The sequence below is a fragment of the Phyllostomus hastatus genome, unplaced genomic scaffold (assembly GCF_019186645.2).
Source record: "Phyllostomus hastatus isolate PE091 unplaced genomic scaffold, TTU_PhHast_1.1 phas_contig_16, whole genome shotgun sequence".
Lineage (NCBI taxonomy): Eukaryota > Metazoa > Chordata > Mammalia > Chiroptera > Phyllostomidae > Phyllostomus > Phyllostomus hastatus.
Window position 1 is genome coordinate 28,934,733 of NW_025333643.1, and position 27,322 is coordinate 28,962,054.

At 38.0% G+C, this 27,322-nt stretch overlaps 1 protein-coding gene across 25 annotated transcripts in view; it reads right to left on the reverse strand.

Annotated features, from left to right (window-relative positions):
• The window catches only part of FOXP1 (forkhead box P1), a 627,100-nt gene that overhangs the window by 141,511 nt on the left and 458,267 nt on the right, over positions 1–27,322 (reverse strand). For all 25 annotated transcript variants that reach the window (XM_045832498.1, XM_045832499.1, XM_045832497.1 and 22 more), the window contains one exon: positions 7,796–7,897. In XM_045832498.1, coding sequence (XP_045688454.1) covers positions 7,796–7,897 — 102 coding nt within the window. The remainder of the gene's footprint in view (positions 1–7,795; positions 7,898–27,322) is intronic.

Genomic DNA, 27,322 nt, shown 5'->3' on the forward strand with positions numbered 1-27,322 from the left:
TGTGTGCTAATGAGTTTCAGATTGGAGGACTTCACTATGCTTGTGTCAGGAAAGGGACACGGCTTATGGTGAGGTGGGGGCAGGGAAGAAAAGACACAAAAAAGGGAAGAAAAAACAGTAGTTAAAATATGCTGGCTACTCAAATTGACAAGGAACGTGACCTCTGCACTTCATCGAAATTCCTGCAGACTTACAAAATAAAGGAGTTTGCTTTTATCACACACTGTGAGACTCGTGGAAAAATGGAAAACACTACATCACTTGACCTTGCCATGCCCTCTTTCAACCACAGACGAATATTGTGTACAAAAATTCTAAATCAACTTAAGATGTTAAAAAAAAAAGCTTTAATTTTCTGCATTAGACTTGATGATTACTATTTTAGTTCTTGAGATTTTACTTGGAAAGTTCACACAGGAAAAGGACTCACAATTCTAGGCAAAACATTTTTGTCACTTGGGAATAATGCTACAGTGGCCTCTGGGGCTGTACCCCTATACTCCTTGGAAAAGAATGAGCAACCCTCACTTCCCCAGGTTTGAAAGCCACCCAAGGCTGACTCATGACTATCTGCTTACATTAACAGAACATTAAAACCCATTTTAAACAACTTAAGGAAACTCAAGCCATCTTGGCTTCATGATTCACTTCTCTGGGACGCTTTTTCTCTCTTCAATGTAACCGACAGGCTTGATATCAAGACTTCTCATCATGCTATCATAGTCTATCAAAGAAGAACCCCTTCTCAGAAGAGTAACTCACAGGACTTTTGAGTAATGAGATTACATTTCAGTTTTTTTCCACACTTAGTACTGGTGACTTTAAAAATCCAATACTTTCACATCCTCGAACTGTCATCAACATTTTTTTCAGACAATGTCAATAAAATTGATTGCTTGCAGTTCTGAATTCTGCTCTGCATATGGAAACAATATAATTTGTTTTAAAGTATTTTCACTGGGGGTAGAAGGAGAAACAGAACCTCAGGAAGCCTATCCACAACATTGGGGCGGGTAGAGAACACACCTGAAGCAAAGTAAATGGCATGAATATTATGGTCTGCTGGCAACTTTGACAAAAAAATTCTCGAAGTATAAACCCTAAAACCTACTGCAATGCTGACTGGTATGTCTTCCTGTCAGATATGAATGATGTCTCTGGAACATTAATACATTCATTAAATTCTAACTCCCTGTACTTAAAATATTCTGTAAGTTGGGCTCAGAGGCATCTTGACAGCTTTGTTGTAATCATATATGTGAGGCCCCCAGACTACACAGTTGTTGAGATGCCTCATACCCACAGCCAATCTGTTGCTTTTACAAGTTTAATCTAGGTATTAAGGAGCTGATTGTGGAACCACATTGATTTGACATCTTCAGCTCAGTTGTATACCATAGAAACCACTATGGGTGGTGATAGACTCCCATGATGCCCAGCAACCATACATCCCTGTAACTCCCTAAGCTGAAAGACTATAAAATACAGCTTTTTTGTTGTTTTTTTTTTCCCTTCCCAAAGCACAAGTGGATGACCAGCAAGGGTCCAACAGTGTTTTTCCTAATTACCTTCTATTTTTCACTCTTGATCCTGTGGCTCTCATAATTAGTTACCTGGGGCTGCAATCCAATTTAAAGTGATGACAAGAAAGTGATCCATGAAAAAGTAATAAGTTAAATCCAATTTCAGCCTTCCTCTAATTAAATGCACATGGAACTAATGACTCCAACCCTAGCATTTCAGTGATAATGGTAATTAGCAAGGTGGGAGTCACTCTCTTTCTCAACACTAGAGGTGTAAACCACAAGGTAAAATGGTAGGAGCACTCTAATTACATGTGTCATTTTGTCAGCAATTTACACATTTTTGACCAGTTAAGGATGTCCATCTCACGTCCCTCCCCACTTCCTTGCCCCAACAATGATTATAACATACTTGTCTATGTTCCAACACATGGAAGCTCATAAGAGCACTTCAGACTTGAGAATATGAAATAATTTTTCTTTGCTATTGCTTACAGACAGGGTGACAATTAGGATAATTATGCAGATCTCAGACCCCTTAATTGAAATCCAGATACTAACAGTGGAATTGGTTTTGGTTGGCCTGGTTTTATTTTTGCTTATGATATGAAAAATATAATAATTTGATTATTTATGAAAAACATGGCACTTAGTAGTTGCTGAGTAAATCCACATTGAAGGAGAAGCAATTATTAACTTGACCATGGCATACTAGTTACCGATAGTCCTAAGACCTGGCTTCCCATCTTGGTGCTGCCACTGTCTGAATGCTCTGAAGCAAGTCACTTAACCTCTCTCAGTTTCATTATCCTTCATCTACAGAATGATTTAATACTTCTTTCTGCACCATAGAATAACTGTGAGGCTGGCCCACATTAAACACTTACTAACCATTAATTATCTGCATATGATGATGAAGACTTGCTTATATATAACATATTAGCATCATCCTTGTTTTTTTTAAAAGATTTTATCTATTTATTTTTAGAGAGAGGGGAAGGGGAGGAGAAAGAGAGGGAGAGAAACATCAATGTGTGGTTGCCTCTCACGTGCCCCCTACTGGGGATCTGGCCCACAACCCAGGCATGTGCCCTGACTTGGAATCGAATCTGCTACATTTTGGTTCACAGCCCACGCTCAATCCACTGAGCTACGCCAGCCAGGGCCATCCTTGCATTTTAATGCTTAGATACATGTAAGTAAGGTGAACATGTAATTAAATGTCCAAACTAGGATACTTTTGAGAGTGAGAATTATTAATAAATACACCCAACCAACAGACTGGGTCTGTCCTGGACAGACTAGGACACAGGGTATTATACAGAACTGCAGTTGAAATTGAAAAATGAGCTAACTCACTATATTACAACTGAACTAAGATTTTTGGAGGAAGGCAAGAGTAAAACATCATTTTAGAAAAAAATTTTTTGCCCTGGCTGGCGTAGCTCAGTGGATTGAGCGCGGGCTGGGAATCAAAGTGTCCCAGGTTCGATTCCCAGCCAGGGTACATTCCTGGGTTGCAGGCCATAAACCCCAGCAACCGCACATTGATGTTTCTCTCTCTCCCTCTCTCTATCACCCTCCCTTCCCTCTCTAAAAATAAATAAATAAAATATTTAAAAAAAATTTTTAAAGCAAGAGTATTTAACCTGAGTAAAAGATGGGCGGACTTCTTGAGGTCCGTGAAACCCTTGTAACTATTTGCAAAATTCTGTCTGTGCATGCTTTTCTGGGAGGGGGGGTTACTGCTCCTATCACATTTTTAATGATGTGTGTAATCTGGAAAACTTAATAACCATTTCTAAGGTATTGTTCCTACTTTATCGTTTCATCAAGACATTTTTTAGAGTTTTTTGGATTCTCCAAGATCAGGTGCTAACAAAATCTAAAAAGGTACTGAAATTTCAACACTTTGTATCAATTTTATGCCAAGTATGGTTAACTCCAGACATTTCAAAATTATTTGCTTCCCTGTCCATCCACTTTACTAATTCAGTGAATAGGGATATATTTTACGAGTCAGTGTTTCAAAACCATTCCATTTCACTGCCTACAACAAAAATTGTACTTTCCTTTAAAGGTTTCCTCTTACCAATTTACTCTTTACTGAATGACATGAAAATGATGTGAGGTACTAAGATTCTATGTGGCATTAACAAAAAACAAAAATGCTACTAGTGCATGTTTTATATATCTGCAAATAAAAATGCTAAGAAATACCTGCTGACTGGTATCTGAGACTCCTCTGCTTACAGCAAGAGGTCTCCCTATAACCCTGCGCTTCCCAGCTGGACTAAAGGCTGACCTTTCCAGCTGGACTAAAGGCTGACCTTCCCAGGGGTTTCACTGTCCTTTGTTCCAGGGTATGGTCTCCTGTGTGAAGGGTTTGCACATGATATAACCTTGGAAGGGAGTGGATAGGCAGAAGGAAATCTATCAGATGACTGGTTTCAAATTCAAATTCTTTATTGATGGCCTGAAACTGTGGTCAGCTTCCCACAGTAAGCAGCACACAAGGTTGACTTTCTTTCCTAACTTCAATGCTGCCAGAATACACATGTATTTTTACTTTCTTAGGAGAAAATGTGTCATTTGACTTCCTTCCAGTTTATGTACTCATGCCAACAACTAAGATGCTTAAAGAACCAAAATGAATTACTACCCAGAAATGGTGGTCAAAGTTCCAAGAGTCGATCAATAAAATTGCTCATCTACTCACAAATTAATCTTCAGCTAGTAAAGTTCCACATTTTTGAGGTTATGAGCACACCTGCACTGTTAAGCATTTATTTCACTTGTTTAAGCAATCTTCAGAAGTATATAAATATTTATAAAAGTAAGCCTACTATTTTTACTTACATATAATTTTATTTTTGCAGCAAAACCTCGTTAATGTTTTACAACTCATAAGCATTCTGAAGGCAGGCTCTGTCCTTCCTCCATGGTTTCATATCTGTGAGCATCAGTAAGATGCCCCGCACGTTGTGGCTGTTCCAGAACTGTTCACCACGATGCATCTAATTAACTCAGATCATTCTAATTCTGAATTTATGATGAGGCCAATTTTCAATTTTCACTTGTATCATTCATAAAAAATTGGCAAAGCAAATTAAAGACTAAATAGGGGCTATTTAAGCTACTAAGTAGAATATTTTTAAAGAACTTCAGTAGCAATATCTACACTCAGTCAATCCTTTATACAAACCACAATGTCACCCAAAAATGTGGCCAGCTCAGATTTTGTTCAATATTCGTATCTGCAAAGAACATTATTCCTTTCTTTTTACTCCGATCTCCTTGAAATTAGTTCAAATTGGTGATGTTTGACTACATTCAGTAATCTCTGTCGAGCAATCACAGACAGCCTCTCTTAACTTTCCATTTTCTTTTGTTTGTGTCCCCAGCCTGTGAAGCTGGAGAGCACTGCCAAACATACCACAGGGAAGTGTGAGATTTGCTTAAAATATGAGTCCCAGTGTATTTGGGGATTTGAGCTGCTTTCTTTTTCCTCCAGCTATCAGCAGATCAAATCCTTCTTCCATGTGAAGCCTTCCATGTGGAAGGTCTGAAATTTGCTAAAATAGATCTCTCAGTAGTTATGAAGGCTAAGAAGATCAGAAATGAACACTGTTGAGATTTACTGTAGGATTTCCTGTTCATTCCAGAGCCATTCTGACTGAGATACATCAGTGAGGACAAGGCATGGCAGATATATTTACCTGTACAGGTTATACCTTCTGTGAATCACTGAACCTATATACATATTTTTATAACAATGTAACACGTGTGATCTAGGTTAGTAATTTCTGCTCTGTCTGTGGAAGGCCAGCCAACCTAATGAAGCTTAGAGAACCTGCATGACCACAACAGACTATTTTTGCTAACAAAACCTTGTTAGCACACATACATCAGACAACCAACTCTTTTTTCCCAATCAGTTCCTAAAGTTGGTCTAAATGTTCTTCTTGTCAAGTCTCCCACTGAAGGGGTAGGGAGAGACGCCAAACATCTTCTTTAACAAAACCAGCATTTAAGATGGCCCCCTTGTCCCACACTTTTTATAGAGACTGAAGTGCTCAGCAAAATGTGTTAGGTTGGTTTTGACACTGTCCTTGCCAAGAAAAATGAAGCTATATCATACTGTTATGGTAGCTAAAAGTATTATAACAGCAAGAAGAAGAGAGCCCTCAAAAGGAAATCCCCTGAAACTTTACTTCATATATTTAGCCCTAAAGGAACTTCATTCATCTTGGAAAAGAAGTTACCTAAAAATGCCATCTTTTTTTTAAGCAGGTATGAGGAAAAATAAGTTTAGTATAAAAAATTACAAATGATATTCAATACTGAACAGAGTGCATGGACTGTCTATGTGTGTACTTTTTAGAAAATCTCTAACCACAACTCTACTATGTATAAGATTTCTACCTTCAAATAATATATTGTCATTTTTCCAATGCACTTCCAATTTATCAGAGCACCTCTGATAAATTCAAGAGGACTTGCAGTATCTTTAAGGCTGTGGGAGCTCCAACAGGGAGGCAAAAAGAATGGACAGTCATTGGAACCACTGAGTGACAGGCTGGGTTAGCTCCTTGTATACATTAATAAATTACAATTTTAATTGTATCTCTGTCTGCAGGAGATGCCCCATACTTTAATATGTACCAACAATGGACTGTGTTCTGGAATCTGCAATGTGGCCTCCGCTGCTGACCTCTGAAACACTATTCCCAGTCTGACTATGGTAACTGTTCAGTTTGATCCTTTCAACTTATTTGAATCCTGACAAATAAGCTCACAGCTGAAAGGTCAACACAGGCATATTTCATCCTCCAGAGCTGTTCTTAAGACATCTGCACAACAAAGCACTTCTTAGAGCACCTGACATGGGACCTCACTGGCACTGTACCTCATTAAAAGTGTCCCCAGCATTCACAAACATTAAGAGGCGCATGGGTTCATGACGGTTTACCAAAGAAATGTTTTTGGAAGTGTTAGTAAAGAATGCACATTCAACTGTTGCAGTAAAGTATTACTATAGTATGGAACTGTCCCTTGACAGTGACAGTTTTCCAAGTGGATGTAGAAGAACTAGGACTTGTCGCCCAAGGTCAATATGATCTTTGCCAGACAATGTGGAACAGGTATTAGTTTACTTTGATTGAGAAAAGTCAAAACAATCTAGAATTTGGGTTAACCTTATGATCAAATTAATTAGCACCAAGTTATGCCCATAAGCAGTTCTTTACAGATTCTGTCCCAAAATGTGCAGTGTGAGAAACTCATACTAGCCTCCCATGTTGGAGGACATCCATCCTTATCTATGAAAGCAGTTGGGCCACCTAGTACCTGCAGGTGCCCTGTCCTGGATGTGCATATGAATACCCTGAGTCAAGTTCCTTTGAAGTTTCTATTAAAATCTTCTACTCCAATAGAAAATCAAAATTAGATTTGTACAAACTCACTCCTTCTTCTACTCTCTTAATTCTTGGCCTCAATGTGCCTGAAAGGAGAAGTTACTAAAACTATCTATCTTGGTATCTTTACATAAAAATTGCTTGCCACTTTTTGTTAATACTTCAGTAATATACTGAAAACATTCACTGAACTAAAAAGTGTGTATTACATTCATGACCAGGTATATTAAAATTACTATCTTTTTCAGTCCCAGTAATAGTTCTTAACACTACTGACAATTTGGAATGAATAGTTTCATATTTTAGGGGACTGTTCTGTGCAATATAGGATGTTTAGCAGCATCCCTCGCCTCTACCTATTAGGTTATTAGTAACACCAAGCCCCCCATTGTGACAACCAAAAATGTCCCCTGGACAATGGACATCTCTCATTGTCCCCTGGGGCAAAATTTCCCCCATGGCACTAACGTAAAGTGTGTGTGTATCCCACCACAAGAGAATCTCTAACTCTATCAATAGAGAATGTGGTGACATATCAGAGCACTATGAACTTTTCCTCAGTGGTAAGCTGCACTATTAAGCAATCCACACCTATGACTACTCATCCTCCCATTACCTTCACTAATTAGTAGATCTTCTCACCCCCAACAACAACATGTTTGGGTTGAACAGACACTTTCTAAAAGGTCATACCCCACTGGTAAACAAAAAAGACATCTTCTGCAAGAGATTCTCTTACATGATTTGTAATTCTTACCACAATCCTCTTCTGAATTGCTTATTAGCTATCCCAAAGTGTATAATGTCATCTATTATACACTTTTAATATCTATTAATTTTTAAAAGAATTGTTACCTGAAGGGCTGGCTGTTTGTCATTCCTCTTGGGAGATTTTAATCCACTAACTTGCTGCTGCTGTTGCTGTTGAAGAAGGAGCTGTCTTGCCACTTGAAGGGCCTGCAAAGAAAAATGAAAGAAAAATGTTTCTGTTACTGCACAGGTTCAGAGCCGCTTCCACAGCAGGACTCCAGGAAGTGCACTTAAGAACAGGATCCTGACTTCCCCATTTCCAAGCAAATGAAATAGCAAGCAAAATTTTCCACCAGTCTAAGTTGGAACACTTTTCAGAATTTGTTTACATTTCTTGTATTTAGCCTGTTTCATATACAGTTCTTTAGGCAGAGCAATCCATCTGAGCACATGCTTTATTCCTACTAAAAATCAAACCCAAAACTTGGAGTATGAATGATTAGAATTCTGAGGATGGATGGCAGAGAGAATCAGGAAGCACCAGAGCAAAGACAGAAACTGAGATGACAATCAAGGGTTCTTTTCAGAGGCACCAGCACCCTCCTCCAATTCTTCTTGGGGAACTTGGGACTCAAGTAGAAAGGAACACTTTCACCTCATCTGAGTCCAAAAAAAAAAAAAAGAGAGAGAGAGAGAGAGACAGAGAGAGACAGAGAGGAAGAGCTAAGTGGTGAGCACACTATGGATAAGGTTACCTGAGAAGAAAGACCTAAACACGTGAGCATACCAGTGGTGAACTCAATGGACTACGTAAGAAAAAAAAGTTCTCAAATTTGACTTCTAAGTCAATTTAACGGGTACATTATGTACCTGTGAACAACACTGGTAATGCCTCCTAAAAATGACTCTTTCTAACTTATGCCACAGGATGGTTTTTATTTAAAGGCAGATGATATGAATTGAAGATTAAGGCAAAAGGAAAATGAGAATCCTCTAAAATGCAGAATGTACGACTGCCCAATCTTGTTTTTTAATTAAAGTATAATGACATACAATATTATATTAGCTTCAGGTGTACATGTAGTGGTTCTATATTTATACACCCTATGATGTGATTACCACAATATGTCTAGTCACCATCTGTCACTGTACAGTTATTATAATAGTATTGACTATATTCTCTGTACATTAAGATCAATCTTTTTTAAAAGTTCAAATAAGAAGAAAAATGTCATTAATAAACCGTCATGGGGATATTCACTATCAAAGAAGTTAATAGGAATAATAGTGAGGCACACCTTTCCAAGGAGAGCAGGAGGATCAGGAACAGAAAACAAGTTTTCAGATATTGTGCTAGAAAATCATGAGCAGTGATTATTTTTTTAAATTTTAGTCAATTCAGCTGAAAGCCATGAATGGGTACATGGAAGATGTGTCAAGAATGATCATTAAACAATGTGGTTAAATTTACAGACAAGTAAGATTTCTCGTTGATTACCCCAATAAAAATTCCTGAAAGGTAACTGATTATTTTTGCCTCAAAGAAGATGCACACATAGATGTCTGTGGTCAATGTATCAAAGAATCTGAAACTATAGTCTTAGAAAATGTGTCTAATGGACTTATACAAAAAAAAATGTTATTTGTTTTAAGAAAGCTTATAGTGACTTGGTAAAGTGGGAGAAAGGTATAGCATGGGGGTTCCTGCCCACTGAACTCAGGAGGGGGAAATAGTGTTTAAGAGGATACGTTCATGAGTGGATACACGAAATTGTTGAATCAGCAAAAATAGTACTCCTAAAAGGAAAGTTTCACTAAATTAAGGTCATAACTACGGTATTGTAACAAAGAATATTAAGGCACTTTGTAATGTTGAGTGGTGCCTTTGTGTCTGAGAGGCATAGAGGGAGGCAATAGAACCAAAGCACTGATGATAAGTGGGTGACAAAGAAAAAATTTTGGGGAAGATGGAAACCTCCTGTCCCACCTCCCTACCACACCCACCCTCCCGTCTTGGGGAGGCCTCTGCCTACTGAACTCACCATAATCAGCCCTTGAGAAGTAACAGACAGGCTATTTTGTCTGGAAAGGGAGAGACATGTTGATAAAGCCTGCCTGGAAGAGCCTTGGGGACAAAGCCTGTCTGTGAGGGGCTTCTGGAAGCCTGAGAATCCAGCCTGCTATCGCTGAGGAGAATTCACCATCACTGGACTCTGGCTTCCTTGTCTCCCTGGAGACGCTCAGTACATGCGTAGGTGTAAAAGTGGGCAGAGTGAAGATTTCATTTTTATCATATAAGAAAAATAGTCCCCTTACAAAATACTCACAGGAGCAGAAGCCTCTCTTCCTCCTATATATGTTCCCTTAGCTATTTCATATGAGGTTTTATGGTTTTTTAATGTAGCAAAGGGAACTGTTAAATATTTTAAGTGCTACTGTCAGAGTTCCCAGAGTAATAGACTGGTCAGCAAAGAAGAGTCTAGCTGCTAGTGGGAAAGACAGAGGGAGTGCAGATGATAAGGGAGTGCAGATGACAGTGAAAAGCTATGGTAGGGACTAGAGAAAGGTCACATCCACTTAATACTAAAATAGAGCAAAGTAACGACAACTCCACACAGTTATAAATATTTGTTAACATAACTTGCCATGTTTCACCAAATATTTGGAAAATCAGTACTCAATAAATAACCAAGTCTCAGAATCAATATAATCAACTCCTCATTTCAGCAAAAGGGATGATATTAAGTGTCTTTTTTTAAAAAGGTACACACACAAAGAAAAAAACCTATTCTTATATGAGCATGTTCTCATAAATGTACTTAAGCAAAACAAAGTACAGCATAGGTATCAAACTTAAGTTTTCAAAAAACGTTTTACTGAGCTGGTTCGATATAATGGTTATATATTCTAAAAAGAGTTACAGGAATCCTTGCAATTAGTTTTCTGGTTTGAAGGAAAAAAGCCACCAATGCGCATAGTATCTTTTCAGATTCAACATGGGGTACCTGAACTGACATAATCATACAATGAATCCCCAACTCACACAGAGCATTTCATACTGAGCCCCACCCACTAAACAAGATAGTAAGAGAAAGAAGCAAAAGGCAGAAAAGGTTTATGAACTTGTAGAAACACAAAAGGAATGTTAGTCAAACTGCTAAGGAGAGAAGATATAAGATGAAGATGTTCAAACTGGCTTCCAAATTTCTCCTCAAAACAAATGCAAACAGGTCAAATAACTTCAAATAGCTGGCATGCAGAGACAACACCAGTGCAAAAAAGTATTCATCTTATTATGAACTGTTATGAATTATTCTACAATTATTCCCTGGCCTTATTATCATGAGTGTGGGAACAAAGAGGGCACCATGTACCATACCCCTCAATCTACTTAGGTCTCAGCAAGAATTTTAAAACAATTTATTAGACCTTATAAAGTGCTGCAAAGTCAACCACTAAAGTGTATTGCTTTTTAGATTTCTGTGATATATAAATCAATGTAATATAAATTGTAAGTTATCATGAAATAGAAAAGAAATCTTTAGTAAACAAGGCTATATTTTCAAGCATTGTTATACGAATGTCTGGTACCTACTATTTGTAGAAAGTGAACATGCTTATTGTCATTTTCACTGTTGGTCAGTGAAAAATTTGGAATGACTGATGGGACCCCATTTGAAAACTGCACTGGAGACCTGTCCACAGGGTTTCCAGTGTTTCCATTACACTACGTTTCCATTACATGCTTACCTCACAGCCATTTTTACCTGCTACATGCATCAAACCAATTAATGTCTTTCATCTGAGACTCACTGACTGAACATCAGTGATTTGTTCTAATACAACTAATGAGTAAGGGTAAACTTTTCTTATTTTCATAAAAGGATCTCAACAACAACTGAAGAAAGGCCCCTTAAGATATTCTTTGGTGTGTCGAGGACAAATGGTATAGTGATGGATGGTGACTAGACTTTTGAAGGTGATCACTTAGTAGTGTATACAGATGCTGAATTATACTGTTATACACCTGAAACTTAGAAATATATAAAAAAGACGTCCTGCTTGAAGATAAAATTAGATCCTTTGCATTTAGACTAAGGAGGTATGTGGACATGTGTTTGTGTGTGTGTGAGAGCAAGGGAGTGAGAGAGAAGTAGAAACACAGAGAGAGAAAGGGTATGAATAAATGACAAATTTTTTCCTTTAGGAAGCAAGCATCAACTCTAACTCAAGTTCCAGACCAACTGCTAATATAAATAACTGAAAACGTCCCCTCCCATCTCTGGGACCATTTACTCTTGGGGGCAGTTCCTGGGCTGGGTTGAATCAACACTTCATTTATAACAGACGTGACAATAGCCAGGCACTGAATAACTTGATGCTGCATTTGAGTGCTAGGCTTGGGTTACAGTAAAGACACAGTTTAAGAATGTCACAGAGTGGAGGTGACTGATAAAACCAGGCACTTAGAGCTGCGTTGCACATGGTCACATTGATTTTCCTTCAATAAGCTGAAATAAATTGCTCTGTGAGCTAACTGAGGAAGGAGCAGAAGTCAGCCACCCTCTCTGCCTTGGCTGTCGTCTTTGTCCCATCTGCACAAAGGGTGGGATCACCTACCGCCAGCATGTTTTGGGCAATAGCCAACTTAGTACTCAGTTGACAGGGACTCAGGGAGATTGGTACTTGGTTGCTAGTTTGGCAGGCAATGTTTTTATGCTAACTGGGGATCTGGACATTTTTGACACACCTTCCATTCTACCGTTTCAAGATTATTCTTAACAGTGCCTTCACATTCCTAGTAAATAAGTACCATTACTTACAAATGATGTTTTAAATAAGTATGTTTTACAACTTTTGAGCTATTTACATTTCAAGTTCATGGAAGATACTCATCTTTTAGGGACTGGAATCCTGAGGTTCAGCATGTTAAGGCAGCCGATGTTCAAAAACATGTTTAGCATATCTTAAGAAATATCAATAAGTTTACGTAAAATATGGGTTGAAGAAGCATGCACACATACACAAGGCAAGCCAGTAGGAGGAGAAAACCTTCATACAATTTTTTACATAACAAATTTTGTGATGAGGTCTGAGATAAGCACTGATACATACAGGTCTTCAAAAAAAATACGACTAACTGCAATGTTTTAGGTCACAGGTCAATAAACTATAGTCCATGAACCAAATCCAAACTATAACCTGTTTTTGTTCAGGGCAGGAGATAAGAATGATTTTTACTTATTTAAATAGTTGGGGAAATAATAACAGCAAGAACATTTTGTGACATATTAAAATTATATGGAATTCAAATTTTTGTGTTTGCCAATCCCTGTCTTAGGTTGCTACCTGTATTCTGAGATTCCCCAAAGATGCCAGTAAACACAATTTTATGCAAACAAAGTTTGCCAATATGCCAGCCTTGTGGGTTCAATCCCTGGTCAGGGCATATACAAGAAGCAACCAATAAATGCATAAATAAGTGGAACAACAAATCAATTTTTCTTTCTCTGTCTCTCTTTCTAAAATCAATAAATAAAAATTTAAAAAGCAAAGCTTGCAATCAGTTGCTCAAAATAATTTTGATTTTCTGAAAAGGAACTGAGACATGAAAACAAAATACAACCATGCATTCTTTTATCTGAAACTATTTCAAACTAGTTGCAAACTTTGAACACGTGTGTCTTCCAGAGATAATTCATAGCAGTTCAGAGTGAATCTCTGCAATTGGGTATGAGGTCCTGAACACCCTCAGAATAAAGATGGCATGTGCTATTGGCCAGATGAGAAGAGTGTTATTTCCTGTCTGCCTAAGAACCTGTCCTGCTTCTAGCTTCAAAGGCTGCTCTGAGTCAGCCACTCTTCTTTTAATTTCTTTTCCTAGACTCTCCTCACCCCTCAAGATCAAACCTGTTTCTCAGATAATTTCACAGGCTAATCGACAGTCAATGTGCATATGGGGGTGGAAGGAAAATCTAGCAATAAAGAGCAGCATAAGAAGCTTAGGGAAGAAGTCATGTTCTCTCTTTTATTTCTCAACCTCTACATACACCCTAAGGCCCTCTAGAGAGCCTTTCCCCCAGAACTAATTTGCTGTTGTAGTGCAACCCCAGCTACGAACAACCATCTTAAACACAAGTCCTCATCCCTTAACCCAATCTGACAATCACTCTGTAGCAAGACCTGGGAAATGCCATCACCTCTTTGCTTTAGACACAGTAATCACTTTGGTGTAGGATGTAAAGGTTTGTGGGTCAGTTAAAAAAAAAAAAGGAATTACAGTGCTTGATAGGACTAAATGTATTTGTACTGAATCAAAAACATTCCAAGGCAGTGAGTTCTCCAACAAGAATGAAAATATATATTTATATAAATACTATATATGTATATATGTATATATATGGAGCAGTTAGTTACCATAGGAAAATGAAAGGGTGAGCAAATTTCATAGAGAGATTCTAGTGATTGTGTAAATGTTAGATACACGAAGAAAGTACTATAGCAGACCATCAAGTCACATTATTAGTGTCAGAAGTAAACTGAAAAAAGTACTTTCCCTATTAAAATTTTAATATATGGGGGTACCAACCATCAAAAATCACCAGAGAGCCTTTAATGGTCACTGCTTGGTTTACTGTGACATGGAAAATAAGGGTATAGTCCATGCATTCACTGGTTGTTGATTCAGTTGGCTCAATCCCAAAAAGCAAATGAGGTAGATGGAAAAGCCTTAGATCAATTGGGAAACTGGACTTAAATCAGTGACCTAGAAGGGAAAAGTTTCTATGTGGCATCATCCATCCTCAGAGTGCTAACAATGGAAGAAAGTATCCTATGATTTGAGGGCATTACATAACAGCATGGATTTCTCAAAATGTTCCACAGACAATATCTAGAGTGATGTGGTGAAAATTAGACCAGGGACAACCCCACCCAACAGCACTCCAACACTATGTGTTCAAGTTAAAATCATAAGGAACAGGAAATGAAAAGTCAAAGAGCCCTATTGTAGCTGCCCAAACAGCAGGAGATATGGTCATGGCAGCTGAGTTCCAGGTGTGGGAGGGAGGAGAGATGAGGCATGACACAAGATCCTTCCAATGCCTGGACCACTGCAAATTCCTCATCATCCTGTACTAGGCTGAATCTCTACCTTCTAGTCCTAGTTCCAACGTCAGTTTGTCCAAATCCTTACTGACACAATTTTATGCTACACAATGGGTGGTTATCACTACTATGACATTTGATAGTTATATTCTTCACTTTTGTTTTACTTTAAAATTTAACAAGTAATGCAAAGACATGAGCACAGAGAGATTGGAAGCTGTGTGTGTGTGTGCTTTTTGTAATGACGACAATTGATTAGGGGATAATTTCTTGAGAGAGAAAATGGCAAAAAATCTATTTTTTCTCTCTTTTTTTAGAAGAACTGGGAAAAAGGAGAGCAGAAGTATGTGACTGCTCTGTGCCATGGCCATTACCACAGTGCTGCAGGGCCAAACGCCATCTGTGCACTGACTGCAGGACACATGGACAGAGAGATACCAAGAGCTGTAAACAAGAGGAGCCGTTCAGCTGCAGGTCTCAGCCCCAAGGCAAACCTGAGAAGCAGAAGGGGGTCAGCCAATCCTATATTCACTTGCAATTATGAAAAACCTTTTTAAACAAAGTATCTTTCTTTCAAATCTTTACCAAGAAAGTAAAAATTAAGAATTTTCATGAGACAAAATAAAAATACCTGATTCTCCTTCAGAATCAGTTGATGTAAGTTTAATGGCTACAAACAGTCAGGAAGTCTGTTTGAGATCTTTCCTAATAGGGAAAACCACACCAGCATACTCCTGCTCCATGCACACCTATTAACACAGGGCACTTTAGCTCCTTGCTGAGGCACTGGTTGGCCGCTCCATGCTGGAGCCAGTGCCAGACACTGAGTCACCACCACCAGGTCGCCAGCACCTGAGTTGTCTTTGGAGGGATTCCATCCAGTGCAGCCTAAACCAGAGCCTGTCTAGCTCATGGGAGTTGACAAGACCACAGCCTGGTGTGCTACGACTGTAGGCAACAGGAACATGGCAATGAAGAAAAGCAGAAGTCAGATTTATAAGAAAATGTCTAAAATGTTACATTGGATGTTGCATCGAATCTGTTTCCCCTTGCTAAGGAAAGACCAGATTGTGTCCAAAAATAAATAAGTTGGCCCAGTCCTTCCCCAACTCCCAAAGTAGAAAATATGGAGGTCAAATCCAAGGACAACTGAATCAAAAGAAACTGTTAATTCACTGAAATAACCCATTGCTTTCTGCAGTTGCAGTTATGAGGGTACAGCACAGCAACTTGCAGTATGAATAATCCAGATTCATATCTTTTCATACCTTGGAATGAGGCTTGCTAATGTTGAAACCTACAGAAGAATGTAGCTAGAATTGTTCTCAAAATGTTGGAGAATTTCCTATGATTTTACTAATAACACTGAACCTAATTTCTACTCAAATATGATGTTACATTTCTTTTCTTCTTGTACTGTAAGTCACACATACTTGGGATGTCCTAAGAGGGAATAAACACCTGAGAATGCTTTGCTTGACTAAATACTTTCCTTCTCTTACATGAATTTTGGGCAAAGACTCAAGAGTAAAAACCAGTTCAGAGGCAACATTCCAGCAGAGGTTAAAGACAAAAGACAGAAATAAAAATGGGAATAGGGGAAGTACTCAAGCAAGACTAATTATCTCAGATGTGGACCTACTCACTCTTGGCCCAAGTTAGCCAGGAAAACAAAACGAAACAACCTAATGTTAGCCAACAATTTATATGAGATCTGTACAGAAAAAGTCCAGCCATTTTTAATATAACAAGAACAGTTTGCACGATATTGATGTAACCAGGTAGCCAAGGAGAGTGGACTGGAATGTGCATGTATGGACAATGATGACCTCACTGTACTAGTCAGTCAGGATGGTAGATGCCATTGAGTGAGAGTGTGTACTGTGTGGCCGTTGCATTCAAAACAACTAAGTGAGTACTGCAACAAATCTGCATCAAATTTTGTGTTAAGCTTGAGCATTCCTCTGTGGAAACTATTCAGATGATTAAGAAAGCCGCAGATGTGGGCAACTGGTGATTGGCAGCTTCACCACGACAATGCATTTGCTCATACATCACATCTCATGCAGAGATTTTTGGCAAAAAATCACCCAAGTGATTCAGCCCCACAATGGCCCAGATTTGGCACTCTGTGACTTCTGGCTTTTCCCAAAACTAAAATTACCTTTGAGAGGGAAGAGGTTTCAGATTGTGGATGAGATTCAGGAAGCAGCTGATGGCGATTGAGAGAACTGTGTGAAGTCCCAAGGTGCCTACTTTAAAGGGGACCGAGGCATCATTGTCCTACGTAAAGTTTCTTGTATCTTGTATCTTCTTCCATAAATATCTCTATTTTTCATATTACATGGCTGGAAACTTTCTAGACAGGCTCATACTACTTAAAGAAGTTGTTACAATAGCAAAATTACTTCTGAATAACAACTTGAGGAATGAGGAACATCTAGAAACATAGGGGCAAGTGCAGGATAATGCCGCCTGTATTTAGGACACTAAAATAAAACAATGTATTGAACTGTTTATTATGTGTCTGCTACTGTGACAACTAGTTGTTTTACACTTATTTGATTTCTTGTTCCCAACATTTTTAAGAAAAACACATGTGCAGGCCTTATGATACTGACCTAAAATGGGAAAAATGAAAAATTGGGAGGTTCTGTGACCTACACAAGGTCACAAGTCTAGCGAGTGGTTATCATGGAAAAACAAAACTAAACAAACATTGTGTCCTGGAAACTCGATACTCTCATTCTACCAAGGTCACTGATTAGACCAGATACACCCATGGGCAATCCTGGCAAAATGGATATGCAGTGCCTACCGAACAGTATCACAACTAACTTCATCTGCCCCTCTGCCTCGTCCCTACACAAAGATTTGCTTTTTGCAATAGATACAGAAAAAAACATTTGATAAGGCACAGCACCCATTTATGATAAAAACACTCAGCCAAGTGGGAATAGAGGGAGCATTCCTCAACATAATAAAGACCATTTATGAGAGACCTACAGCCAACATGATACTCAATGGGAAAAAGCTTAGAGCTTTCCCAATAAGATCAAGAAGAAGACAAGAATGCCCACTTTCATCACTCCTATTCAACATAGTACTGGAAGTCCTAGCCACAGCAATCAGACAGGAAAAAGAAATAAAAGGCATCCAAATTGGAAAGGATGAAGTAAAACTGTCATTGTTTGCAGATGACATGATAGTGTACATGGAAAATCCTGTAGACTCCACCAAAAAACTACTCAACCTAATAAATGAATTTGGCGAAACAGCCAGATACAAAGTCAATACTCAGAAATCAAAGGCATCTTTGTACACCAACAGTGAAACATCAGAAACAGAAATCAGGAAAAATATCCCATTTGATGTAGCAACAAATAAAGTACTTTATTAAAGTACTTAAAGTACTGCTAGGAATAAACTTAACCAAGAAGGTAAAAGACCCATACTCAGAAAACAACACAACACTGAAGAAAGAAATTAAGGAAGACACAAACACATAGAAGCATGTACCATGCTCATGGATTGGAAGAATCAACATCATCAAAATGGTCATACTAACCCAAAGTGATTTCGAGATTCAGTGCAATCCCTATTAAAGTTTCCATGATATATTTCATAGATACAGAGCAAACATTTCAGAAATTTTTATATGCAACCATAAATGACCCTGAATAGCTGCTGCAATTTTGAGAAAGAACAAAGCAGGAGGGATCACAATACCTGACATCAAACTGTATTAGAAGGCCACTGTAATCAAAATTGCCTGGTACTGGCATAAAAACATAGGCACATAGACCAATGGAACAGAACAGAGAGCCCAGAAATAAACCCACGTCTCTGTGGTCAATTAATATTTGACAAAGGGGGAAGAAGCATAAAATGCAGCAAAAATAGTCTCTTCAACAAATGGTGTTGGCAGATCTGGACAGCTACATGCAAAAAAATGAAACTCTATCACCAACTTACATCACACACAAAAATAAATTTGAGGTGGATAAAAGACTTAAATATAAGCTCTAATGCCATAAAATTCCTAGAGGAAAACATTGGCAGGAAAATCTCAGACATTCCACGCAGCAACACCTTCACGGATATGTCCCCTAAAGCAAGGGACATAAAGGAAAGAGTACACAAATGGGACCTCATCAAAATTAAAAAGCTTCTGTATGGCTAAAGATAACAGCATTAAAATGAATGCTGTTTATTCAAATGAAAAGAGAACCAATTGTATGGGAAAACATATTTGTCAATGATACCTGGGACAAGGGTTTGATCTCTGAAATATATAAAGAACTCACATGACTCTACTCCAGGAAGACAAAAAACCCAATTAAAAAATGGGCAAAAGATTTCAACAGACACTTCTGAAAAGAGGACATACAGAGGACCCAGAGACACGTGAAAAGATGCTCAGCATCACTAGCCATCAGAGAGATGCAAATTAAAACCACAATGAGATACCACCTCACACCAGTCAGAAAGGCCAACACAAACAAATCAAAAAACAAGTGTTGGAGAGGTTGTGGAGAAAAAGGAACCCTATTGCACTGTTGGTGGGATTGCAGATTGGTGCAGCCACTGTGGAAAACAGTATGGAATTTCCTCAGAGAACTAAAAAATGAAACTGCCTTTTGAACTAGCAATTCCACTGCTGGGACTATACCCTAAGAACCCCGAAACACCAATCCAAAAGAACCTATGCACCCCAATATTCATAGCAGTACAATTTACAATAGTCAAGTGCTAGAAGCAACCTAAGTGCCCATCAGCAAACGAGTGGACCAAAAAGCGTATGGTACAATTACACAAGGGAATTCTAGAGAGAGAAAGAAGGAGCTCCTATCCTTTGCGACAGCATGGATGGAACTGGAAGCATTATGCTATGTGAAATAAGCCAGGCGGTGAGGGACAAATACCATATGATCTCACCTTTAACTGGACAATAATCAACAAAAGAAAAAAAGCAAACACAAATATAACCAGAGACATTGAAATTAAGAACAATCAAACAACAGCCAGAGTGGGAAGAAGGTTTTTCAGGAGCTGCTATAAAGGACACATGAACAAAACCAAAGGGGAGGGTGGAAGCAGGGGAGGGAGGTGGGTTTGGCTGGGGTGGGGGGGCAGAGTGAGGAGAAAATGCATACAAGTGTAATTGAACAACAATAAAGTAATTAAAAGAAAAAAAAGACTTGCTTTTTTCAACCAGATCTTCTCATTCCCAGGACTCTGGGAGCTGTTGTTAATTCTGCTCTGTTTCTCTGCCCACATTTGCAAGGCATCCAAGTATCTTCTCCAATTAAATTCTACCTTTCCAAGACAAATACTGCATGATCTCACTTATATACATGGAATCTAAAAAAGTTGAACTCATGGGAGCAGAGAGAAAACTCGTTGTTGCCAGGGGCTGGGGGGAGGAGAAATGGGGAGGTGTTGGTCAAAGGGCACAAAGGTTCAGTTGTGTGAAATGAATAAGTGCTAGGGATCTAATGTACAGTTGGTGATGACACTTAATATTATATGCTTGAAATTTTCTAACAGAATACATCTTAAATCTCACTACACATACAAAAGGGTAACTATGTAGGCGTGATGGATAACTTACTTAGCTTGATTGTGGCAATCCTTTTCACAATGTATACATATATAAAAACATTGAGTTGTAAAGTTTAAACATATACAATTTCTATATGTCATAGATATTTCAATAACATTGTTAAAAAAGAAAAAAAATTTTAATTAAAAAATTAATTCTACCTTTTCCTAAAAATTCTGTTCATAGTCCAATTACTTCAACCAGCAGCATTCCTTAAAGCCCTCAGACCCAAGGGACCAGTGCAGCGCTCTGGGTTTCTACTGCGGTGATGGCTGTGTACCCAGCAGGGACACAGGAAGGCGTGAAGAAGCCCAGCTGTCTGCATCCCCACACTCTCTGCTTCACCTCTATTCCCATGCAAGCTCATCCATCTTCTCTGGGATGTGAACACTGTCACCATCATCCCTTGACTCTCAACCCTTCTTCAATCCTGAACAGGGAAATGTTCCCTGTTTGTTGGTTCACCTGAGCCAAGGTTTAGATTTTTTCAAAGGAGCTTCTGGTGAAGCACACATGGAGAGTCTTAGTGAAGAGCACAGCTTTCTCCTTGCAGTTTAACCCAAGTCCAGCCACAGCTCATGTACCTGGACATCTGTATCTTATGCTCTGCCCTTATCTGAGGTAGATCTGCTCCTCTCCATCCACTAGACATGGCTTCCAAGCTCTGCAGGTGTCCTGGCCCCTGTTTTTTAACCTATTGTAGACTTTCACGCTCTGCTATAACTGCAGGCCTCTTGTTGGGGGTGGAGGACATTGAATAACCGTAACTTTAAAAAAATTTTTCTCTTAATGCTCCCTTGCCCCATTTTACTGAGATATAATTAACATATAACATTGTAATAGTTTTAGGTCTAAAACATAATGATTATATATACATAAAATGATTACCACAATAAGTTAACATCTATCATATATACAATTTTTTTCCTTATGAGAAAGAACTTTCAGGATCTGTTTTCTTAGCAACTTTCAAATATAAGATACAATATTACAATTTTAGTCACCGTGCTGTAAATTACATCCCTAGAACCTATTTATATTATAACTGAAAGTTTATAACTGAAAGTTTGAATACCTTCCCCCATTTTTCTCATCCCCCATCTCTGGTAAACACCACACTGTTCTGTTTCTATGAATTTGGTTATTTTAGATTTTACACATAAGTGAGCACATACAGTATTTGTCCTTATCTGTCTAACTTATTTCACTTAGCATAATGTCCTGAAGTTCCATCTATGTTGTTGCAAATATCGGGATTTCATTCTTTCCTATGGCCAAGTAATACTGCACTGTATATATAAGTCACATATTATTTAGCCAACTGTGTACACTGATTGACACTCAGGTTACTTCTGTGTCTGGGCTATTGTAAATAATGCTATAATGAACATGGAGTTACAGATACCTTTTCAGGATAGTGACTTAATTTTCTTCAGGTATATTCCCAGAAATGGAATTGCTAGGTCATATGGTAGTTCTATGTTTAATTTCTTGAGGAATCTCCATACTGTTTTCCATAGTGGCTGAATCAATTTACATTCCAACCAACAATGCATGAGGGTTCCCTTTTCTCCCCATCCCCAACAACACTAGTTACCTCTTGCCATTCGAACAGGAGTGAGAAAATATTTCATAATAGTTTTGATTTGCATTTCTGAATAACTGTAGTATTCTCAAAACCACTGTGGTCCCTAGTTATTGGAGATGAGACACATAATACTAAAAGTTGCAAATTTTTTAGAGTTTATTGCCAGACAAATATTAAACAATAGACACATTTTGTTATTTAATTTGCACAATTCTTTCAGGTCTCATTATATTTAGTTAATAGATATGAAAACCTAAGAACAGAGAACTTAAATAATAAGGATTATATAAGACATGCATGGAAAAATCCTTAGTATGGTACCTAGCCACGATAATAACTAATTAAATGAAACAATTAGTACAACACACTGCCCCATACATAAGAAAATACATTTTATGGGAAGCAAAGATTCCTGTTTCCCAGTGATTTCAAACCATGTGTCCTCTTTAGAGAGACACTGAGAAAAGCACAGTATCCTCTGTTGGGCCAAAATAAATCTAAAACAGATAACATTCATTATACAGAAAAGCAGATGGAGAACAGGATGGGCTATGGTCAGATGATTTCTAGCTCTAGGTCCTGGCCTCTTCCCCTGGCACAGGCACTTGAGCGAATGGCTCTTTCTGACCCTCACCAAACTCTGACCAATGCCTTACCTTGACTCTTAGGCCAATCACTTTCAACACTGTTCATCTCATGGCACACAAAAACTAATTACTAAAATTATGTGGCATACCAGAACATATATATTTTGGCCAATCTGACAAAAAAAATAGGTATACTTTTGATTCATTCACAATGGATGGCTATTGTTGTGTTGGCTGTTGTCATTTTTTTTTTTAATTGACAATCTAAGGAAGAGAGGATAATGCCCCTGACTAAACAATCTGGTATTGCATGTTTTAAAAATTCCTGCAGCACACTGGTTGAAAATTGTTCTCTTAGAACAATACAGCAGAAATGGCAGCCTCTGGCCACAAAGTTAGTTAGGGGGTGATGGTGATACTAATGATGACATCGATGATGAATGAAATAAGAGCTGATACTGAATTCCACTGCACACCTGTCTTGGTCCCAAACTGCTTTACATAAACAGGAAGTTTACATGACATGCCCAAGGACACACGCATGGATTGGAATCCCTTCACTTGTACTTCAGGAATGACACAGCCAAAAAGGTCACTAAACCACAAATCTGTGGGTTTGTAATTCTTCCATTCACTTGGAACCCAGAACAGCTACTACTAATCCACAAGTCAGTGGGTTTGTAGTTCTTCCTTTCACATGGAACTAGAAGTATTTGTTTGATGGACAGATTTAAAAGAAAAAATTTAGAAATGTTTTGAAGATTATATTTAGTTAATCCAAGCCACAATCAAAGGTAACTTTGTAGTGAACTTTTTGAAGATTTTATCCTTCACATAAATCTATACAGGTATTTTGTTCTTTTTATAAATATATAAAAAATTGTATATACTTATTACAGATACTGAATATTGCAAAATAAACACAAATTCAATTGTTCTGGCCAAGGAATTAGAGCATTTTCCTAAAAAAGGGATTAAAAACAATGTTCATCAGACAAGCAGTTGTGTTCACAGAGCTGTGCTCACAGACGGACAATGACCTTTGGAACTTACAGCAACCACAGTTGGGCATAGGATGGACTTGGTCTCCAGGCATGAAGAATGAACAAATAAGGATACTTTGGGAATTTGGGGGAATTACTGACCTTGGGAGAATCATAAGCAATTCCAAAGAAATAGCAGTTTGCTTTTAAAAACATTAACATATCGCTAGAGAAACAGAAACATTGTGAATAAGCACCTAGTAACTCTGTCTGGGTTTGAACCCCAGCTCCAACACTTGGTAGCTGTATAACCTTAGACAAGTTCCTTAACCTTTCAGTGCCTCAGTTTCTTCATCAGTAAGAATGGGAGGAAATAAAAGTTCTTACGTGGTAATTAATACATATAAAGTGCATAGACTAGGGCCTGACATACAATAAGGACTCCCTAAGTGATCTGAAAAAGTGCTTTATAAATAAATGATTACTGATTATAAAAGTAATAAGGTCATGTTAGAAGAAAAACATACAAATTAGTTTTAAAAAGTATAACATCATCACCTACATTTACTTTTCTTAAAACTGGAATCACATTATTTATGGTATTCCCATAATCACTTTTTAAAATTAAAAACACATGTTGAATAGAGATTTTTCAAATCTAATTTCTATATTCAGGTGCCAATAAGCAAACAGTATTGGAAGCCAAGCAACCTAAATATTGGATTGGTCCAAAAGTTCCTATGCTTTTTCCATAAGATATCTCTAGTAACATTTAGTTGTCTTTAATTTCACTTGAAACAATTTTGTTAGATTGTATTGCGACAGCTGTCATATCAGCATGCATTTAAAAAACCTTACCAAAACTGGTGAATTTTTGTATAGCGATTTTGGTACTGAAGATGGACTAAATAATATTTCCAACATATCATGCTTTATCATTTCATGAAAGGTAAAAACGCAACTGAAATTCATAGAAGGATTTGTGCAGTGTATGGAGAAGGTGCTGTGATGGATCAAACATGTCGAAAGTGGTTTGTGAAGTTTTGTGCTAGAGATTTCTCACTGTAAGATGCTCCATGATTGGGTAAGCCAGGTGAAGTTGATAGGGATCAAATTGAGACATCAGTTGAGAGTAATCAAAATTCTGCCACACAGGAGATAGCCGACATGCTCAAAATATCCAAATCAATAAAGTTATTGGTGAAAATGAAAAATATGTCTTTTATTTTGTGGAAAAAAACTAAACGGACTTTTTGGCTAACCCAATGCTATCACCCTACTCCAGAGACTAATGGATGAGCCTTTAAAAGACTTAAAATTGCAAATGGCACATGACTAATTTTTACTCTATGCTTTGTAAGCATTGGACAGAGGCCCAGGACACACCAGACCTGAAGAATCATACAGTGACATCAAAGGTTAACAGAATGTTTCAATTCCTTTGACCCCAAAGCACGCAACTCCACACCAACTTCTGACTAACTTTGCACAGCCAACAGGCAGTGTCTGTTTCTTTACAAAGAACAATACTAACTTGATATTTGTGGAAGTTAAACTGCCAACCTCATACTGAGTTAAAGTGAAACAAAACAAAATCCAAATTTTAGCCCATGCTATATCTTTAAAAAATCCTGATTTTGACACTGAAGAGATTCAGATGAAGTGTGATTCCTCCTTGCTGACCTCTCCCTTCTAGCATCATGAACACCACGCACTAGCTGTATTTTCCAGTCCAGCATCTTCACAGTGAAACACTTTCTGGTATGACTGCCTGTGATCAGGCTATGTTATAGGAAAACACTTCTCGTGGCATCTAGGTCACACATGCCCCTGCCAGGTCTGGTCTGACCAGTGAGCACAGACACACCCATAACTGTGAGCCATTTTAACAACAGAACATTTTCCTACCTTAAAAGTGGGATAATCTGTGTTTATATTCCAAGAGTGTTCTTAGTATGTTAGTATTAGTCAGGTACTTTGATTTTCACAAAGGGCTCTGGGTAAGCACAAAGGATGATCATCCAACCTGTCCACCTTGTGGGAAGTCACCCAAGATGACAACAGAGGAGATGGAGAGGCTCTGCTTCATGGTTGTCTTCTCTTGAGCAATGCATACACATGGGCGGTACAGGTGCAAGGAAAGGTATGCTTGCGTCTGCTGCCCTGCTCCCTCACAAAGTCAGTGAAGAGGGGGTCCCTCTAGGGGCTTATTTCTAGTTCATGTGCTGGAACAGTGTAGGCAATAGAAGAGAGTTTCACTGTGACTTACAGGGCTGATAGGACTGGACCAGGCACTTTGCTAGGATCAGGCCCATCATTTTTCAGGAGGTACAAAAATGAGGAAGTCTCTGTAGAAAACCATGATCTACTTATTCAGAGTGTGCCCGTACGTGCATATATGTCAGTGTGTGCCTACTGATAATGAATATCTAGACACAGTCTTGTAAATCTTACCTGAGGATTAAAACAAAAATAATGAAATTTTAGTTTGCTCTTTAAAAATCTACTTTCAATGTAGCTTTGAGTCTTTCTCTAGGTCTCGAGAAGACTTGATCTGAGATAACAACCACTAAGATCATTACATACATTACATAATATTAAAGGCAGGAAGGTTTTCTTGAGAGAGATAGGTATACAAGTCAACTCTGCATTATAGCAGATGCCTGACACCTTTAAAGAGATGAGCAAAAGTTGGCAGGCAATAAATTACTCTGTAAACATAAAGAAAAAATTCTGGTATATTTTCTTTGAACTGAACTAATCATGTTTAGATCTAAAGTCAGAATATATACCACTATATAGCCTTCAACAAAACTGATTTGTCCAGTAGTATCACTGTTAAACACACAAACACAGACACACACACACACCATAGAAGTACAGCTACTGAGGCAGGCATAACTAAGCAAAGCGCCCAGAAAGCCAAAGTACTCAACAAGTCCTAGGAAATCCTGTATCATAAAACTGCCCATCGCAATAGATTAATTCTCATTTTTTTAAAAAAACAGTCTGGCAAATTCACAGAGGACAAAAAGGCTTCTGAGTCTTAAGGGTTAACTCACTTGCCTTTAAAACAAAACAACACAAATAATTTCCTTTTATCATAAAACAATGCATTTATTATTTTCTGTATATCTGTTAAAGGACATGGCTTTCTGAGTGGAAAACAAAACAGAACTTGGTCACATGTTTATTTGCTTCAGCTACTCCCTTCCTCTTCTAATAAATAATCAAACATGCTATCCAGAAAAAACAAAACCAGTGAGCTGGGAAATTTGATGGTCATCAAATCGACTGAGATATCAAGAAAAGCAGCCCACTGTTCCCACACTAAGTTTGCAATCCCCACACCTACACTAACATCTGAGTAAATACCTCCAGTCACTCTCTCCATTTTCCCTGCAATTACTCCTACCATTGAAGAAACTGTCCTACAGAAGTCACAAACATAATTTTTTTCTTGCAAAGCAAAACAACTTCTGAACATTAAAAAACCCAGCATGGTAACAGCAATACACATACACTTATTTATTTTATTTATTTAAATGTTTCTTCCATTATAAGTTTTGACAAGTACAGAGCATATATTTTTCTCTACACTAATATAGACGCTGTTTTAGACATTAAAATGTAAGGATATTTAGTCTGGGAACTAACAAAAAAAGGTTCACAGTAATAATAATTCCCTTAAAATCGAAAGAGCTAATTTTCCATTTCCTGTCTATGCCCTGGTCAGTACATAGTTAAAAAAAATTAGCACCT